This window comes from Toxotes jaculatrix, chromosome 17, assembly GCF_017976425.1.
Source record: "Toxotes jaculatrix isolate fToxJac2 chromosome 17, fToxJac2.pri, whole genome shotgun sequence".
NCBI classification, from domain to species: domain Eukaryota; kingdom Metazoa; phylum Chordata; class Actinopteri; family Toxotidae; genus Toxotes; species Toxotes jaculatrix.
The window spans coordinates 16,794,491-16,815,234 of record NC_054410.1 but is presented as its reverse complement, the minus strand read 5'-3'; the positions used below and the strand labels follow the sequence as shown (position 1 = coordinate 16,815,234).

The 20,744-nt window shown below is 43.3% G+C and overlaps 1 protein-coding gene across 2 annotated transcripts in view; it reads left to right on the top strand.

Annotated features, from left to right (window-relative positions):
* The first annotated feature begins 7,982 nt into the window (after positions 1-7,982).
* Positions 7,983-20,744, top strand: part of runx3 (RUNX family transcription factor 3) — a 49,446-nt gene continuing 36,684 nt past the window's right edge. The window contains exons 1-2 of one of the 2 annotated variants that reach the window (XM_041060489.1): positions 7,983-8,245; positions 8,597-8,707. In XM_041060489.1, the coding sequence (XP_040916423.1) occupies positions 8,650-8,707 (58 nt within the window). In that variant the 5' untranslated portion in view covers positions 7,983-8,245; positions 8,597-8,649. The remainder of the gene's footprint in view (positions 8,246-8,596; positions 8,708-20,744) is intronic. The other variant, XM_041060488.1, reaches the window with a different exon arrangement.

Sequence of the window (20,744 nt, the reverse complement as noted above, 5' to 3'; positions counted from 1 at the left end):
CCACCAGCACCACCAACACACACACATGCACACACACACACACACACACACCACTCCCCTGCCACAAAGGAAACACTGTATGTCTCCCTCAGAATAAAAGCCAGCCCTGGATCATAGATCAGACATGTGTAGCGCCTGCTGAGCCTGGTTCTCGACCAGCAAGGAGGGCCTGCCAGAGCTGAGGGATTCAGCTACACACAACACACACACACGCGCGCGCACACACACACACACAAGGAGACAGCGCAGGAATGCGCTGCAATGGATGACAAAGACCAATGAGCTCTGATATTAAAGAGCACAGAGGATGAACAGGGAGGCAGAGAGAGACAGGGAGATTTGAGAGAGAGAGAGTGTGTGTGTGTGTGTTTGGGGAGTTGAGACAGTGTAAAGGGCTGTCAAGAGTGCCCTGTGTCACCATCACCTCATAAAGCATCCTAATGGACGTCGCTCCTATTTGTCAAAGAGAGAGACAAATGAAAGAGAGGCAGAGCGAGGGAGGGGAGAAAGAGAAAGTGAGAATGACATTTTGGAGAAAAATGGTGTGCGCTATTATGTTACTGGCTTTCAAAAGACTATAAAAGCCTTATGCACATATGCCTACATTTACAGTTACACGGACACACACAGACACAAGCACACACACAAGCATGGATTTCCTGAGCCCCCTTCCCTCATTCTAGGTCAGCAAAAGCCACGAGGTACTGAAATGTGTGGGCTGTCATATGAAAGCAGGTCACAGCTACACACACTATCTCTCTTTCTCACACACACACACACACACGCATGCACACACACAGAGTGAAATCAGGGGCAGAGTGATGTGAGATATATGGTTTCGATGCAGCCCATTACACCTAAAAACAAAATTCCTCCTAAGACAAACCTGCCCCCTTTTGATTCTAATTTACTGATAAACTTGTTTACTTGTGGTCAAATGTAATGGAAACAGCTTTCAAGCCACTATGGGTTTTTTTTAAATGTGATAAACATCACATCAGGTAGATTTGTCTTTAACAGCATTACAGCTAAATCACCTTAAACACTTATCCAGTATGATGTATGATTAAAAAGACACTGCTCAATATTGATTAGGTGAAGTAAGGTTTGGCATATTCATCCATTTTTAACAAGTAGAGTCATGTGAAACCCTTTGCCACACAATCACAAACTTTTAACAGATAAACATTTCTCATGTTGTCTTTTAAAGAATACCTGTAAAATACAAAATACATAAATATTCAAGATAATTTGTATTTAGTTTCAGACGTGAGCAAGTCATAAACCACACTGCTAATTTGGTTAAACCAGATGTATTTACTTGTCTGTCTCAAAGACGCACACACACACAGTCATGTGTTATTATGCCACGGCCTTTCACGTTATCTCTCACATGCTGGAGTTGAATAAGACTGAATAACAAACACGGCATCAGGTAGGAGCTGTCAAACTCTTTATGCTCTATGATGTAAAAATTATTTCACATACAAAACATACGATCAGGCGGTATAACTCAAAACGTTGTTATCAGTTAAACTACCCTACAGTTTGTAAAACAGTTGAAATGTGATTGTTTTATATTAACTAATTAAAATAATAAAATGGCGATTATACATAAACTACATTTTATTATGTATAATTAATTTAACTATGAACATAGGAATTCTTCCTGTATAATGAGACACTAGTGAAACACATTTTGCAGATAATACTTCTGTTCTTTTATTATTTATAAATGAAAGGCTTTAACTTCTAAAGGAGTATTTTTACATTATGGTACACCATATTTTTTTACTTGAGTAGATTTTCTAAATATGTCTCATTTAACTGTAACTAGGCAGCTGAGAACTGAAGTACATCTTCAACTGCTACAGAACTACTTTTAAGTGAGGGGAAGCTCTGTCACTTTTTACTGTGTCACTGTGAATAAAGGCCTTTGCACGCACGCTGGACACATTGCCTTTGAAATTTTCTTAAACAAGTTGTTGGACTGAAGTGACTCTTTCATGCAGCAATGCAGCGCACCCAAGCTCACACGCATACAGCGTCTAAGTAAAAACCACTGTGCATCTGCTATAGAGGAACATCCTGCCCCAAAACAAACTAGCATACTTGCAAGCTCGTCTGTCACATCCAAAACCCATGTCTGGACCACAGGAAATCTGAATGCACACACATAGACACAAACACATGCATGAATGCACGCACAGGTAATAAAACATGGTAAGTTACTCTCTGACATAGTAACTGCATCCCTGCAAAGCGAAACCCTCAGCTACGCAGAGTATGCATTTCCATATGAGTTCCATTTCAGTGGCAAACATCAAACAGTGACAAGAAAAAAAAAAAAAAAAAAAAAGAAAAAGACACTGCAACGTCGCAGCATTCCACCTGTGTTAGCTCAGAAGATCCTGATGATGCACTGAGGTCAGTGGGATCAGTTGGGTTTGTGGCAACACCATGGTCTGCTCTATTCTGGTCTGGCTGGGGCTGAGCTGTGTGTGTGCTGAGCGTTGGGGCATTTGGGGTAACTGAGGTCTCGGGTTTACGGGTGCTTTTATGTGAGGCTGCAGCACTTCACCCTCCAGCTGCTCTGTTGCCATGATGTGGTGCCTCTGTGTACCTCAAAGCCGAGTGTAAATTTACCACTCTGGTGAAGACAAGTGGTTCACAAAACACACAGGCACAATGTGATAAGCATTGTGAACCAAAACATGATAAAACTTGTTGGCGCTCAGCAGAGTGTTTAGTTTGTTTTACTGCTCATCTTCTTGAGTGGATTTTCAAAGTGTAATAGCAACTGAACATGAGGAGCGTTTGGCAGCCAACATATCACACGTGTTGTTTCTTATCACCAGCACTTGAAAGCAGCATTATGTTGTATCTAAAAACCAGATACTAGGATAAAGACGCAGTGTAAATCCCAAAACTGATCTTTGGATCCAAGACCCTAAATTTCACACATTTTCTCTGTCTAAGGTAAGAAAAAGTGTATGTGTTGTGCATGACAATATATTAAATTATTGCCAACATTTATAAATAAATAAATAAATGAAAATAAATAAATAAATGCATCTACGCATCTACTGAATAAACAACTGGTTAGAATAAAAAGAAGAGCTTATATACATAGATGTGAGGCTACATATATATATATATAATTGACTGACTCAATTCTCAAAACTTATTTTAAACAGCTACATCACTCTGACTAATCATTTTAAATACCACAAAATTGACATAAATGAATACAAATTATTATGAACTTAATAATAATATGTTTTCACAGTGTGTCACATGACAGGCATACTGTCATACAGGCATACTGGCATTAAGGGAACTTTCTTCTTATGCACCATTGCTATGCCCATTAATATAGAAACATACACAGTATTTCCATTTATCAACTACCACTACATTATCACAATGATCACATGATTACAACTTCAAATTTAACTCCTCTTGTTCCTCTTTAAAAACCTTAATGTGAACATTTAAATCACTATCAGTGAGGACTGATGTGATGTGATTGTTGTGACGACATGTATTTATTTTGTACTGTATTTTACAAGGTACACAGGAGGAACAGTTTGACAGCCATAAATTATCGAATTAGCCTACACAGCTCATTGCCAGTGGTTGCAAGGGTTTTGAATAGAACCTGCTGTAAAGGAAGCTGGATGCTTGGTCTTTGCGTTGGCACAGTTTCTGAATAACAGGAAGAGGTCGTGAAGGGGGTTGGACGGAGGGTTTACTACCTGTAAACATGGTACATTTGTCTTACAGAGTTGCAGCAGGTGCCCGAGGTGCACTGAACTGCACTGTCTGAACACAGATAGCTGACTCCCCCAGCAGATGTAATGATGTTTGCTGCCTTTAATCACGATCCTCAATCTCATCTGTCCTCACACAGCTTATTTTAGTGATCATCGTTCCTGACAGTGATCTCTGCAGTGTCGCCTTTCTCCATAAATATCCACGTTGCAGTGACCTTGCTCTCCTACTGTTACGGGCCATCATAGACTTTCTGTTGTCTTAGTCCTGCCACAGGTTACTGTATACATGTAGCGCTCCTCGGGAACTGTGGGATACGGTCTTCTCAGTGTGTGGCGACACGGCGCCCCCCCCAACTCCCCCACCCCCCTCCCCCCTCTGTGTGGTTACCAGAGTCTCCATGTCTGCTGGAGCCAATAAATAAATAATGGGCCCGGTGATCACTTCCAACCGTGATACTGCACGCTAAAACCACTGCATCTGGGAGTGCCTCGTTTACAATGACAACAACAACACTGACGCACACATGTGGACACACACTCACACAGATTAATGCTGAGCTGGTAGCAGTAAACTCATTTCTCATACAACTTTCTAAGAACTCTGATCTCTTCAAAAAAAAAAAAGAAAAACAAATGGTTTCAACTGTTTGGCTGCAGATGTGCTTTGCCAGCAGTTTATTTAAAATGTGACAAGTTAGGAATTTTTACACGTTTTATATTTTTGTTTCTTTCACTGTCTTGTGGCACTTTCCTCTTTGGAGTTGCCAGTGGTTCTAAAAATACTTTGAATTACCGGTAGCCTGAACTTCCAGAAGACGTCTGTCTCTCACTCTTAAAAGTGTCTTGTATCAATTTAAGTTACAGATGAAACTTCCATGTGCCATGTTTCATCTGTTTGTACATCAAATCTATGCAATGTTTAAATGATAAGAATAGACTATGGGCATGCTGTGCTGAAAGTGGACACGAATATCAGTCAGTGGAAAGAGCAGTGTAATATAATTAGAAGAAAATGGCCAGTATGAGGTGTGAGTGAGCAGTCAGGACATTGGACCTGTGTATGCAGCCCTAAAACGGGCTCCCATGGCCTATCCTAAAGGCAGGCAGGACCATGGTGTTTGATGCAATGACGGCCACTTCATTATAAAAGCCTCCTCAAGTCCCACGCTGCATTCCACGTTTATGGGGAACATATGGGGAAGCCTGCAATTTTTAGACCACAAAATAAGCCCCTTTGCAGCTGGACGCACGACCGCACTGGGTCCTTTTTGCTTCGCGAGCCACACCCGAGAGGCGTAGGACCACTGACAGTGATTAAACCACCACAGTTTTCTCAGCAAAACAGGAGTTATATTAAGCTTAAATACAGGGGCTTGATAAACAAGGCCTGGGCAGGGGAAAAAAAGAATTGAGTGAAAGACGGCCACAATGATCCTCAGACTATTTTCCCCTCACGGTCATGGGCAGTGCAAAGCCATGAGATAGATTTCAAAACATGAAGCAGATGTTTACCTAGACAAAGAAGAAAAAACACAGAGCAGACTGAGCACTAAGGAAAAGGCCTTGACTCCAGAGCTTTCTTCAAATGTCAAGTTTGGCCTGCACTACAATAGAGCCAATTCCCGTTCTTGCACAATGTTGTGGGACGGTCCTATATTTGTTTTGCTTTTCTCTATTCCTCATTGGAAATCCAGATGCAATGTCGTTCTTTCCACAAGTGGACAAAAATAAGGAAATTGACAATAATCTGAAACAGCCTCCCCTTGTGAAAACAACTACAAGAAAACTATATTTCTCACTTAAATGAAATCTGAAAAACAAAACAACATGAATTATTACCAGCAACAGGTCTCACTTGTACAAATACATGCATGTAAAATGATTATAAACTGAAACAACCACAAACCCCTGTGCTATGAAACCAATACTTTTGTTCGTACCCTTCTCAAAACAAACGCAGATGAGACCAGGGCCCTGCAGAGACCTTCCACCTCAAATGTACCAGACCTGAAGAAAAGAAAAGAAAAGCAAAACAAAACAAAACAAAACAAAAAAACAAAGTTGCAAATATTAAGAGCTTCCTCATTTTTTCATAAGCTAAAGAACATTTTAACACAGAGGTTCATCCTTCAAGCCTGTGGCCTCGCAGAGACTAGTGTTTCCCTGTGGGCCTGTACGCAGCAGTTGTACCTCTTGTTTCAGCAGAGACGCACAGAACTGTAATCTGTCCCTGGGCTGGCAGGCCAGGGCCGAGGCCATGTCGGGAGGCAGCAGAGGTGTTAGAAGAGGAAGCCTCGCTGTGTGTGAGGTTAAGTCAAAGGCCTGTAGTGGCCGCATGGACGGACTGATAAAAGCCCTGGGGCCGCGGCTGTGGCCTCAGCATTCGGCCACACTTGCCGACACGCCGTGTCATTTAGCCCGCGCTGCCGCCTAACTCAACGGCAACTGCTCATTTACAGGGCAGTGCGGGCTACCAGGAAGAGCGGCAAGCTCTCCCTCTTTCTCTCTCTCTCTCTCACACACACACTCAGAACATGGTACTGTATATACACATACAAACACATCCTGTGGTCCATGCAACAGTCCTGTCCAGCAATTAGCAGACGACAATGTGGGCTGACAACCGTACACAAAGCAGTGTGAAACAGACACAGAACAGAAACATTCATGCAACAACACACACACACTCACACACACACACACACACACACACACACACTCACACACACAGGTTTCCAGGGAAAGCAATTGGGTCACATGAGTGACCAGACGGTGGTTTGGGTCTGTTGTCCCGTGGCCAGACATGGCCAGTGTGTCACAGAGACACAGGAGAAAGGAGAGAGGAAGTGTGGATACCACAGGTTTGCAAATGCCAGTGATTTGCTCACTCACACACACACACACACACACACAGACACACACACGCATGCACAAACAGACAGAAACACACACATGCACACGTTGTACTGCAAGATTGTCAGGTTAACAGTGCTCTAGCAAACAGTTGGTGTTTCTCTCTGACTGCACATTTGTCACTTTGCTCGTCAGTTCATTTCTGTATGAATCTGAGGCAATATGAATCATTTCCTGTTTTCCACATAACTGCAGAAGAAACTTTCAAATAAACAGCATAAAAATTACAGAAAAAGAAAAGCTGATGCTGGGCTCAAATCATATCTCAGGCTCATACTGTATAAGACGTACAAGTAGCCACATCAGTGAAAACTTTTCCGTTCTTAAATTTAACCTAGAAAATGAAAAAGTGTGAAAACCACAATCAGGTTAAATCGCTTTGCACTTTCAGAGGGGGAAAGAGACTACACCACGCAACGAGCCCGCAAATACTAAAGGTTTTTTTTTTTTCTTTTTTATAGTGCACAAGGAAACTCAGGTAAAAAAAAAAAAAAAGAATCTGAAACACATACTAAATGTTTTCTCACACAAAGCTCAGTAAACTTGTGCTCAAATCTATGCATTAGGAGGTGTGTTTATGCTCAGGTGTGGAAAAATCTAAAGTAAAAAAGGGACAGGAGGGTGAGAACGAGGAGAGGAGCTGAGCAGAGCTCTGCAACTTGCAGTGCTGCTTCTAATGAGACTAAGATTGTGATACTATCAAGTGGTAAGTGAGGGTGGAGGTTTAGGCCCAAACCACTGGTTCCTACAAACACAGATGTGCTGTGAGTCAGACAAACATAAAACTAGCACAGGACATACATACGCAGTCAAGAACAACACGCTCAGTGTTGCTCGTCAGTTAGAGACACAACACTTTCCTGTCTCAGCAGTGGCAAAAGCCACAGCTATCTCTCATTTTCTCTTTCTCTTCATCTCATTCGGTCCTGTTTTTTTCTCTCTCTCCTGTGTTTGTGTTTGGGCTTAATACATTTTAATACCTCTCCAGTTCTTCTACAGTGGTTTCAGTGCTCTCTGTAAACCTCAGTGAGCCACAGTGGCGCAGGCCGCTGCCTGGTTTGAACTCAAAAGAAAATAGAATGTTTCCAAAACTTGGACGACCAATGAAAAGTGAGAGTGAGGACGGCAAGTCAGAGAAGGAGAAGCATGGAAAGTGAAAAACCAAAGCAGAGAAACCAGAGAAAAAAGCAAAGACGATAGGAGAAGAGGGGAGGGAGGGTGAGAGGGTGGGAGGGAGAGGCCCGGTGACCTCACGTGACATGTGACGTGGGCTCCACCACTCACGGAGGGGAGTGTGTGTGTGTCTCTGTGTGGAGGATGGCGAGAAGGATGCAGATAGACTGTGGCTTTTAGCCTTTTACTAGCACTGACGCTCCACTCAGGCCACCACCATCGTGGCAGAGAAAGAAAGAGACAGACCACGCTATCAAGCCAACTGGCTAACCTCAGACCCTCAACCCGCTGCGTGACAGAGGACCACAAACCCAGCCCTCCACGCCGGCCCACTCCCACCACCCGGGCTTCGTTAGGTGGGCCCCCTCTCATCTCCAGCCCTGGTGAGTCCACCTCGACACCTGGTGACACAAACTTTTTTTGTTGCCTCTTTGTACAGTGCTTCTCTCTCAAATACATTCTCCTTCTGCTTTTTCTTCTCTTTCTCCCTCTGACCCTTTTCTCTTCACTTCTCTCTCAAACGTCTCCTGGTGCTCTTGCTAACACATGCTGCTGCTCTCTCTGCAAGCTTGTGGCTTGGGATTCCTGCGGTAGTCACAAACCCTAGATTCTTGGTTGCAAACGGGCGCAGAGCTCCAGGAGTTTTGTCTTCTCCTGCTCTCCTTCCTTCGCTCTCTTCTCTCCCTCATAGTCTTTGGTTTCTGTGTCTCAATCCTCCTTTCTTCCTCTGCAAGGTCGGTGGAGATCGACTGCAGCGAGGGCTCCACGCTGTTCTGGCTTCCCTGTCATGGCATCAAACAGCATCTTTGACTCCTTCTCCAACTACAGCAGCAGCCTGCTCAGAGGTGAGTGCTGATCCTCCCCTCTCTCTCTCCCCCTTTCCACTCCACTCCATCCCTCCCTCCCTCCCACCACCACCCCACTTTCTGTCCAGTTGTTTTGAAGGTGCAGCTTTATCCATCTGATTGTTTTTATTTATTTTGACAAAGAAAACACTGATATTAGCATCTTTCAGTGTGAGCGTTGGGTGCTTCTTGTAGCGCGTGAATGGATCCATCTCTCTGTCCACACACACTCAGACGTGTACTCAGTGAGGTTAGGAGGATCTGATTTGCACGGTAGCCCTCATCTAGTTGACTGATATGGCCCTTAAAGGCCTCTGCCTGTCCGCTCCTGTGTTTTCTGTAGGCTTGATGGAGTGCCGCCATAATGGGATTCTCACCACAGACATTCATTATCAAGTGAAAGTCGGCGCTCTCTCTGTGAGAATACGAGCTCGAGGCTCCATGTGACTGGGCCCTTTACTGGAACATGGCAATACAATAAAAGAGCAAAGAGAAAAAAAAAACATATTAGTCTCTCTCACTCTGCTTTACTTCCAGGAGGTACTTTTGGTCTGTGTGGTGAGGTGAGTGCACTATACTTGGAGACGCTAAACGCTAGCCTCAATGAAGAAGCCATTTGTTGCCATGGTAATTCCAATCAGACGGCTTTTACTTGCAAACAGGGAAGCTCTTGAGTGTACGAGAAGTAGAAGAAGGTTGAAAGTTTTACCTGATTTAATAAGAATAATTGTTGTGTTTATTACTATAAGTGATGCTACAGCACAAACACAGAGTTGTCAGTTTTGACAGAGAAGTTGTTAATCTGATGGCGGCCTGGGTGGGTTGGGGCGGGGGGGGGGTTAGGTTGTTCCCACTGTTCCTCACACAACCACTGAGACAGCCACCGAAAGGCAGCAGAAAAAAACAAAATCTCCTTCCCAATTAAGGCCTCGTTGCAGTGTTAATTAGAGACAGCCACAGGAGAAGCACTACCAGCTCCTAATTGTTTGCAGAGTATATCTTAAAATCTCTGGAGCCTCTTTCTCTGTCTCACACACACACAGTCAGACACAGACAGTCAAACACACACATACTCAAACTCAGTACATCTGCGTCTCACATGAGAACAATCCTCTGATATCCTCAGTGGAACCGCAGTGACAGGGGATGATGTTCCAGTGTTCTCACAGCTTCTACAGACACCCAGGCATTTATAATTTCCTCCTGACAAGGCTGAGGCCTTCCCCTCTTTTCTTCTCTATAACCGCTGGATCTGCATCCCTTTATCTCCTCACTGTTTACAGATCAGAGTGTCACCGTTTCACGCATGCCATCTATCAGGCCTTCGAGACATTTTAACCTCTAACGTAATGTGATTTTGGGTGCCTGATTTTGATTTTGAGCCCTACCGGAGCAGCGAGACGGGATGCGAGACAGTAGGGTCAAGAGGGGGAAAAAAAGAGACAAGCATTTAAAGCCGTAATCATCCATTGGAAATCATTAGCGAATATGCAATATCCTTTTACAATTCATTCTGTCAGGAGACAGAAACTGAACTGCGAGAGAACAAAGGCCAAGAGTCATTAAATCCTCCAGTTCAATCTGAAAGCCTTTCAAATCGGGACTACCTCATGTAAGCAAAATACCCCAGTGGTTAGTTTAACAACTTGCATTACACAGGAAAAGCAATTTGGCCAAGGTTCTCTTTTTTAGATTCAAATCAAACTGAAATTAAGAGGAACAGTTACAGAAAATCAAGGAGACTGTTAAATGTTTGGCTTCCCGAGCTCTGACTTTAATACCACACGACATGAAGCTTATGGAAATAATATATTCATCTCTTCAGAAGTCAGGAAATACTCATAGAGAAACATCTCCTTTGAAAAATGACACAAAAAGAAACTCTACTCATTATGTTTCTGAATTGGGGAAAAAAGTAAAAAACAAAAAAAAAAAGATTTAGATCTTTAATATCTCTTCTTGGCGTACAACCTTATCATTATATTTGAATTAAAGAAGAAAAAGCACTATCTATAGTAACGCTATACAAACTTTCAGTCTGTAGGTGTTCTACTGGTACCTTATATATTTTAGTCTGTCTTACAGTGCAGACACATGTAAGCATGTGATGTGCAACATCAGATGCACTTCGCGTGAGAAACGAGAGGATGCCTCACCTCAGAAACCTCACTTCTCCGCTAAAGTTCAGGGAGACACACACAAACACTCCAGCACACACACACACACACACATAAAATATATGACAAATGCACACCAAGTCACAAAGAGTACAGACAAAGCAGCTGTCATTCTCATGGCGTCTAACTCAGAATAAGGGACAAGAAAAAGCTAACAGTCTGACAGTTAGCTGCTGTGAGAAAAAAACAGATGGAGAGTTTTGCATGAAGGAGGCGTTAATCTGATGCAGACTCATAGTGCTGCTGCAGTTCACTGATAATAACCACAATGAGGCTACAACACCTGCTAACCCTCATACAGAGGCACCACTATTTAATCTGAAAGCAGCATTTGCGACACTTTTAAACTTAGAAAAAACAACAACAACAAAAAAAACACACAAAAAGGAAAAAAAAACAGGCTCCAAAAAAAGCACCGGACTTTCCCCCTGTGAAGCAGAATTCTATAAACTTTACTGAGTTTTCCGATCCTGACATATTGGCAGTGTTTGCATCAGGTGGGGTACCTGGTTTATTGCAGCTGTGATTGGGGCTGTTTGGTGGGTCATATCCTTGGCTCGGTTTCTGTCACCGCATTTCCCTCCGCTTGGAAGGGCCGCCGTGTTGCCTGCAGGCTGTTTTATACAGGGGTCCGTTTTTTAGAATGTTACGCTCCTCAGAGCCAGCTCCCTTTGTGGCAGAGAAAAAGGCTCTGGTTTATTAGTATGGGAATGGTTTTATATGTTTGGCTTATTGCGCTGCATGAATGGAAGTCAGGGCTTGTGTGTGAGAAACGCGCCATGCATCACCACAGTTGTAGCAAGGTTATTTTGGAGGATTCTGGGAGGTGGTCTGGTTTGTTCTACAAGCGTTGCAGAGGGAAAAGCCTGAGACACATGCACAGTGTGAGAAAAAGACACTTTAAACGTATGCAGGGCTGAAATGAATCATTCACAGGGGATAAAACTCAAGACGAATTTCAAGATCAGTACCACTGACAAATAAAAAGGCACTATACAGTAGCTCAAAAAAGAAAAAGACTATAAATTTAACAGAACACATGGCTGGTCTCTGGTGAATTTATTAATAACAAAGTCATATGGTGAAGATTTTTTTTTCTCTTCTCTTAAATTAACATGCTTGATTGGAGCTCATTCAAAATCCTGCTGAGTGTGAGGCCCCACAGTGACGCCAAAACATGAAGACTGGCTGAGCGGGCTGAAATCTGTAACCAGATATTAAGAGTTTCAATATTCTAAAGTGAAAGCAAATAATAGAAAACGCATGACAGCCACAGAGCGGCGAAATCCTGTCTCCAATTTAGCTGAGTATAATATCTATTTATAAAACTCTGAAGGCATATTGGATAGAAGAAACGCTCTGGACTTGATTAGGGCTGTAAACGTTTTTGGAGGTACTTATTTACTTTTTGGTCCGTCTCGCCGTTTTCACCGTCTGTCAACACGACTTTATGGGGAACACTTTCAGGGGTTGCCAGTAAAATGGCTTCCAGGTAGAACACACAGAGGGGCGTGCTGATTATGTGGTCGACTAATCCCAAGCCTGCCTCCGCCCTTGTACAGTTCAGGCTCAAACCACCGTGCTCAGCGTTGCGTTGGTCAAGGTTAAAGTTGTGCTAAGTGTAGTAGTAAATACAATTTTCTGGTGGTCGGCAAGCAACCACAGGGGCCAGATTCTTTTCAGCCAATCTGATAATATGGATTTATGTTGTAAAGGTTTCTGTGACGAGGAAAAAAAAAAGTGCTTTGAAAGGTTGAGCAACTTGTATCAACAAACATTCCTGGAGGGGGTTTCTGTAATTCTTCAGGAAAGAAAACTGGAGGTGCGTCGGCTCTGAGGCAGCATCCGGCGAGGAGCGAATGTGATCTGAGGCTGGGGCCGAGCCAAGCGGGCAGGAAGAAGACTCGGCTTGGTGTCTCAGCCTCCTTTAACGCAGTTCATCCAGAGTTGGTCTGCATGTTAAACTCTGTGATCTGATTGTGCATGGCAGCTGTGCGAGCAGTGAACTCGGTGGATGTGTGCTGAACAGATTCACTGAGGTCATCCTCAGATGAAAAGGAGTGGATATGTACTACAGTCTTGATTATTAAAGAGCGGTGGTTGAAAATAATTGGCATGAGAGACACAAATGTCCAGATAGGATGCAAGTGATGTCAAAGAAATTTGCCATGTTCTTTAAATGGGACCATCTGACGTGAAAAAGGAATCACAACAAGAGCAAACTACATATTGGCAGGAAAATATGCAGACTTTGAAAATGCTTTTATAATTGACTAACGAGGTGGAAATGATCACAATATAAAATTCTTTAGCTTGATTTTTTTTTTTTTTTTAAAGTAATGCTTATACCGGATGAGGCTCCTCTGTTTCTATGACTCATCTCTTAACGGTTAATTTGCTTCACTTACGAGCTGATAATATTTCATATAAACCCCTTACGTTAAAATGATTAAATCCACATCACTGTTATTAGACTCGTCATGATCTCATTCATCCTGCACGGTGGACGACTAAATTAAGGAAAAGCCTTTCTCGCAATTTTCTGTTTCTTAATTTTGTTTTAAACCTACGCCCTAAACCACAGGCCAGCCCCACAGCTTATTACATGGTAAGGCTGGGATCGTAGAAAAAAAACATAAGTACTATTGTAAGCTAATTTATGTATTATTAACCTAAATTTATGCAGCAATTACTCTGGTATATGGAGTTTTCTTGCAGTTTTCGTCAAAACTGGAATAAGACAAACAATTCAAACAAAAAACTTGAAATAAAATGTTTGTTTCATCACAGGTTTGATTTGTTTTCAGTAACTTTGGCTGCAGTTCGAGAGCTGTGACCTGGGTTTGACTCAGATGAAGAAGACTTATTGTTTAGACCCCTCCCTGTGTCGTTAAACAGATGTTGTCAACAACATCCTTTCGGTCGCTGTAAGAAGGAAAAGGCAAAAATTGCCTGTGACTAAGCACAACGTCGATTGCTGTGCACTTTTGTTTTTAACATTACAGTTGCATTCTAACCCACAAATTACTTTAATGGGCGGGCATGGGTCTGGTTGGCAGCACATAAAATGACTCAAACTTATGGAGATCCCACATGTTCAGAAACATATCAGCAGACAGCAACTCCTCTTTTTTTATATTATAAGATGGAACACAGGAGGAATGGAGGGCTTTATTTTATCATGTGTGAAAGTTTAGCAAAGATCTAAGGCCCAGAGGAACTCATTCTGTCACCATCAAAGGATTAAAAGGAATGTTTTTCACAGACAAAATATCTATCCTCCAGACTGAATCTTCACTTCATTATGAGCAACTTTAATCATGCTCAAAACATCCTTATAGCCTATCCCTCTTCCCATAAGCAATAAAGAAAAAACTTAATTACGGTGGAGGAAAAATGCAGATAATGATAGGATGTGAGATGCTGCAGGCTATGAAATGTTTTCTGATTCTCTATTTTCCTCTATTTTCCCAGAATTTTTTTTTTCTCTTCAGCTTGTTTACATACAGTTAATTGTCGTTGCTGCAATAAAACATGTTTTTGGGTTGCTTCTTCCCTCCCCTAAAACATAACTTTAACCACAGGGAATTGATTTTTGTGGAGACAGCATTTCAAAAATGGGATTTTAGTTTTCTCTTAGACTATTCATTGGGGGGTACAAATAACTGACAGTGCTGCTAACTGCATCGGTAATGGGCCACCTAATTGTGCTATTCTCCTCAACACTGCAGTGGGAGTTTGGCATCATCATTTATGTTTTGACTAAAAGATAAGTGAAAGAATAGTTATATCATTTGGTGTTGCTGTTCTTTGAATATGAACCAGCTACCAGACAGTTAGCAGTAGCATAAAGAGTGCAAACAGTGGTAAACAGCTGGCCTTGCTCTGTCCAAGGGAAACAAAATTCTGGCCAGCAGCGCCTCTAAAGCTCACAGTTTAACACATCACATTTTGTTTGTTCAATCTGCACAAAAACTGAAAAGTTAAAATGACAATTTGCAGTTTTATGAGTGGTTATGCGTCTGACTATTTATGTGTCTGCCTGGCCAAGAAATAAGCCCACACACAACCCCCCGCCGCCAATAAAATTGGTTAACACTTCAGATTTTGTCCCAAATATGAATGTTTCCCAGAATGCCGAACTACTCCTTTAAGTAAAATATTCAAGAATTAAAATGATATTTGTGGTAAATAAAGATGATTTATTATCCCTGTGTTGCATCAGATTTTGCCCTCAAGTAAACTTTAGGGAGCTTTCTCTACAGCTGCTCACTTCTGTATTGGCTCGGTAGGAAACACTATGCCAGGGATTCCCCCTCAGCTGTGCAGCAGAAGTGTCCCTTCCATCTCTTCTCCACAGCCTGTCTGCTGTGAGGTCACTCTGTCTGCTGCAAATGCCGTTCTCACGGTCGCATGCACTGCTGTCACGAGCACAGATGCACAGGGAACTTTACGGTATACACACACACCACTGCTGCTGTTACATACAGGCTACACACACACACACACACACACACACACACCGCCTGAGTTCTTCCCCTTGCTGAGTCAGAGAGGACCAGTGCATGTCAACATGATGACCGTGACGTTTTCCCCCCTCTAAATGCTGTCTGACCTAACTGTAATAGCTGGTCAGGACTAACATATGGTCTCCGGATACCTTAGTCCAGCAGATTTACCCACATGGTGACTAAACAGCAAAAGGACTTAGCTGAAAAATATCAGTGACTGCTTTCTTGATTTTATAAAGTGCCACTTTGTGTCTCATGCTAAAAAAAAAAACACCTGTACTGACAGGACTGAGAGTTTCTAACCAGTGAGCCTTCTCTGTGAGATACAGCTTGACTTCACTGTCTGCAAAGGGAAAAGTTTAACATAGAAATGGTAGAAATGTTAAGGGACATCTACTGCACTAAGAAGCTTGGTTTCTGGTGTTAGACGTGAGTTGTTACAGAATTATGTATTCTTCTAGGAGCGAGGGTAACATGAGCCTAACAGCATCCTTGCACATTCTGTCATGTGAAAGTAAAATAACACTGAAATTAAGTTAGTCCTCAATTAAACAGGGAGTCCCCCTCAAGTCTCCGCTTTATAGCCTGACAGCTAGCCGTGCTAACACTGCCAACCTGGCAGAAAGACGTTTGTGTTAGAAGTGCCTGACGGACGTGAGCACAACTTTTCCCCTTTAATCAGTGTGATGACATAGGAGGCAGACAGCGAGCCAGTCATTCAGTCAGTATAGAGTTTGATTAACCTAATCACCAGGCAGCCAGACTCCAGGCTTCTGATTGGGTTTACAAACACTCCTTGTCATCGTTGTGTCATTAGCTCGTCGTTAGCCGCGGCCGCCTTGACGTGGAGCAGCGACGTGCTGGGCCTAAACACAGCAATCAGGGGATTAGTGTGCAGTTACAGCAAAGCCTCAATGGACGCCTCAGGCTATGAGTCAAAGAGGAGAAAGTCCTGCCTTACTATGCAAGCTCCACGTGGCCAGGGTGCTAACTGTACATGGGCAACGCCACTACTGATTAGCAATGGGGATGATGAGAGGAAACATTCAGTCACTTCGGACACAGGGGTGGTTTCCCGGACTCCAATTAAGCCAAGTCTTTGACTCAAGCAATGATTTGAATGGAGGGACTCCATTGAAAATAAGTTTTAGCCTCCAATTAGGTTTGCTTAATCTAGAACTGGGAGTCGAGCCCAAAGAAATCACAGAAACAGAGCTGCATGCAATGCAGACTCTCTGCAGTTGCTGCAGAAAGGCTCTGTGACATTTGAAGATGATTAATTTCCTTTTGATTTAATTTCTAATCAACTGGGATGAATGACAGTAATCACTTACTGTGCAAAAAGATTAAATTTATGAGGGATGACAATACGTGTCTAAGTGCTCTCCTGAGCTCCTTGGCTTGCAGGCTGAGAGTCGCCACACCCTTGTTTCCTTACGACGAAAAGCCCTGAGGGCCAGCTGAGCACTTTCCAAGAGTTGTCTCACGTCTGCAGAGGAAAGTGGCATGGACACTTGTCAGGAAACCAGCGCTGGGTTCCTGCTCAAATCTGCTTGGATTTTGCGGTGAGTCAGATGGTGCTCGGGAGGCTGAACCCCTCTGAAGAGGGAAATAAATGCAAATTCAATATTTGGGGGCTCTTTGAAGTCCATTTGCACTTGAATGAGTGTGACAGAACCTGGAATGACCCCTGTTGAAAGAGTCCCTTAACTGTGATGAAAGGAGTTGAAAGGGACAAACACTGATGACAATGGTTGAAAAGCTGGAAATGTGTGTACTGTGTGTGTTCACAAAAGCCTATGCTTGAATGTGTATGTACAGCAGCAGTATATATACAGTATACATGCAAAAAAAAAAAAAAAAGCAACAGGGATGAGAAAGGAAAGTTTGTCTCCTCAAAACCATTTGAATATAAACACACAATGCTGCTAAGAACAATGCATTTGGCCCTGTGCCTACTTGGCAGGGTCCTCTCTGACTTGTGTTTTGTTGGTTAACGTTCATGTCATTCATTTCATACGTTACATACCTCACCGTGCTCCTTCACAGTAACAGGGACCTAGTCTCAAAAAATAAAAACATGTGGCTTTTGTTGCAGGGAGGAATGAACAACAGCATTCCATATGCAACCACATCAAAGGTCCCACTCACCATGGGGCTAAATGAGGGCAGACTGTCCTGCTCGCCCCTCCTGACATGACTGCCACTAATTAACCAGAGATCTAAAACTGACACTTCCTCTTCATCACTTTCCCTCACATCTTCACTCTAATCTGCTCGGTGATTTTAAACGTGCAGGGCTTCTCCTTGGGTTCCAGAGAGAGGGGACAGCCACACAACAAGCACAAAGGGGCATTGTCTGCTGGTGAAAATGTGGTTTACAGGCTCTGCTATAATGGCTTGGTGGTTGCTGGAAGCCATGCGTACTTCCTAATATTCGGCTCACATGCGATTTCATTTTGAGAAAAGACTTGAGCTATGGGGCTTTGCTTTTGTGTGAGAGGGACGCCTCACAACTTATTTTCTGAGCCGACAGGCTCGGGCTCCCTTACCCCCTCCCTGCTCTTCGCCCCCTCTTCCCCTCTCTGGTGGCGCTACTATATTTGTGTGGGATCTCTAGCGATGGAAGAGCAGACACAGACTGCGTTGCCAGTCAAACGTGTTCGGGCTGTCAGACTGAACGGCTTCCAGCGCTGCGATCTGTCTCCTCTCCTCGTCAGTGTGAGCTGTTTGATCTGACAGAGAGACTCCATTAGAGACACAGGGAAGTTCAACTGCTGGGAGGTTGGATGGCTTCAGCAGTCAGAGTAGCAGCCCAGAGAGGAAAAGGTTTGCACACACAGTCTGGTTGCAATCTTGGTGTCTGTGCTGTGTATCTATAAATGTCTCTGAGCATTACTTGTCCTTATGCTAGGTGTGTGTGGTTACACGTAGACGAGGGCAGCGTAAGAAAGCCAAACTGGGCTGACATATTTTGGGGCTCTGTTGAGCAAGGGGGTGATGACGCAGTGGGTAATGATATCATTAATGTGCGGCGCTGCTGAGCTGCAATGACAGTGAGAGAGAGAGAGAGAGAGAGAGAGAGAGAGAGAGAGAGAGAGAGAGAGAGAGAGAGAGAGAGAGAGAGAGAGAGAGAGAGAGAGAGAGAGAGAGCTTATTTGCTGAGGCAGTGAGAAGAGTTTTTTACACACCATAGTTTGCCCTCAGTCTCACGGTGGTGATGACCTCACAAACCTGCGCCGCTGTCCAACAGAGTAGAGTACATGCTGGTGTCAGAGTGGTGAAATGGTAGACGACGGTTTGATAAATATGCACCAATGGTTCAGCCACAGACCGTCGCTAGACTCCCTGCATTTAATGTGGCCACGACTTCCACAAACCAGGAGGAACTCTGACAAATCTCAATTCTCTGAGACTCATTTAATGAGCATTATTAGGGAATTAGTATTAGACATGCTCAGGGGAATTTCATCACCTGCTTGCAATGTGCGATGGCTGTTAGACAGGAGCATGGAGAGTGAACTGATGTGGCTCCTGTGAAAGATTCGTCTCCTGATCTGTGTGTGGCAGCTGGGCTCTGGCAGGGCTCTGGCATCGGGGCTGCCTGGCAGTTAAACTGTCACTGGCAGGAACTGTAAATCTTTTGCACAAGGTGAATGCAGCATGACAGCACCACAGGTGTGTGTGTTGGGTGTGTGTGTTGTATGCTGCTTAGCAGTCGCAAGCTTGTCACAGTACAACAGTTTGTCTTTGTCACTCCTGTGGGAGCAGTCTCCCAAATTTTTTGCTGGACACATTTGGTAGAGTCCAAGTGAGTCAGGATACTGTGTGCGTGTGTGTGTGCACTTCTGTGTGTGCATGTGTGTGTCTGTAGGGGGTGGGGGTGCTGTCACTTTGGCAACGCAACTGCACATATTGCAGCGATTACCACAGCGGAAAAATGTTTTTCTGCAACATGCAATTACTACAGATTACAGATTGCCGTCCTTGCATCAGAAGCTCTCGCCAGAAAGAGAAACACTGTGCATTTGTGTGTGTATGTGGATCTGTGTGTGTATGTGGATCTGTGTGTGTGTGTGTGTGTGTGTGTGTGTGTCGTTACACACAAATAGACAGTCAGACACAGAGACAAAGAAAGATGAGAAATGATTATAGCTCACACTAAAAACCACAACTGAAAAAAATGGGGGAGTTGACGTATTTATGGGACTCATTTAGATTTAAAAGTTATACTGACTTTCTGGGGTAAATAAAGACCCTGGAAAAAAAAAATACAATCTTTCCTTCAGCAAAATGAAGAAAAGTTAGAATGGGGTACATTTTTTAGGCCTTTGTCCATCATCGTCAACATTATGAAAAACATATACTGATATCCTTGTGAAGTACACAACCCTGAATGCCACAAGTCATATCAATTTTCGGACTTTACATTTTGTTCCAGGTTACAAATCACCCTGAATATCAAAAAGCTTCCTTCAGGTCACACTAAACAATATAGCCCAAAAGTGGTGCTCCGCAGCAAGGCAGGGCCCTATTTACAATCCCACCAGATCAAAACTCAACCCAAAGTGCTCCTATAATAGCACTGGGGCCGTTTGGTGAGCCTACCATCCAATGCTACTTTTAGTGGGTTTCCAAAGAATAAACAGGCCTGAGAACCACATCACAGGCTGCTGACTGTCATCGTTGGGTGAGTGTACCCGATGGATGATGTGAGGGCGGAGCGACCGTGACACTGGGGTTTACGGCGAGTTCCCCCCTGCCTGCCTCGGGTGTGGTGTGTGCCATTGAACCGCCACTGAAAGGACAGGGAGGGGGCCCAACCACACTCAACCCCCAAACACAGTGAACCCACTGGAGCGTCTCACTGCGCCTTTCATGACTTTTGGGGTCATTGTTAACAAGACAGAAGTGAGTCCTGAATTTTGGTATTAAAAATTGAGGTATGTTTGGTCATGATTATGCAGTTGTTTTATGCTCACACAGCAAATCTGAAGAGCAGTGGTGGAGTAAGTAAAAAATTGAAATTATCAGCAAAATGTACACAAACTGAGTAGCTCACTGAACAGTGGCCACTGAAAGTGCTGATGAAACACAGTGTAACAAGCTCAAAGGCTGAGTGTAGTGAATTATGAAGTGTGGAGAATTCAACTTTTAATTGGCAAGAGGAAGACTGTGTTATTTCTACTATCAACAATAGTGTTGCTTTAAAGACTCATAAGTACTCTGTGCACAGAAAGATTGCCCCGTCACTAACAAACAATATATGATCTTATTACACTGTTAATGCTGATTAATCAATGTGCGAGAAGTATTTCAAAGTTGTGGCTTGTCATTTTGGAGTTAGTT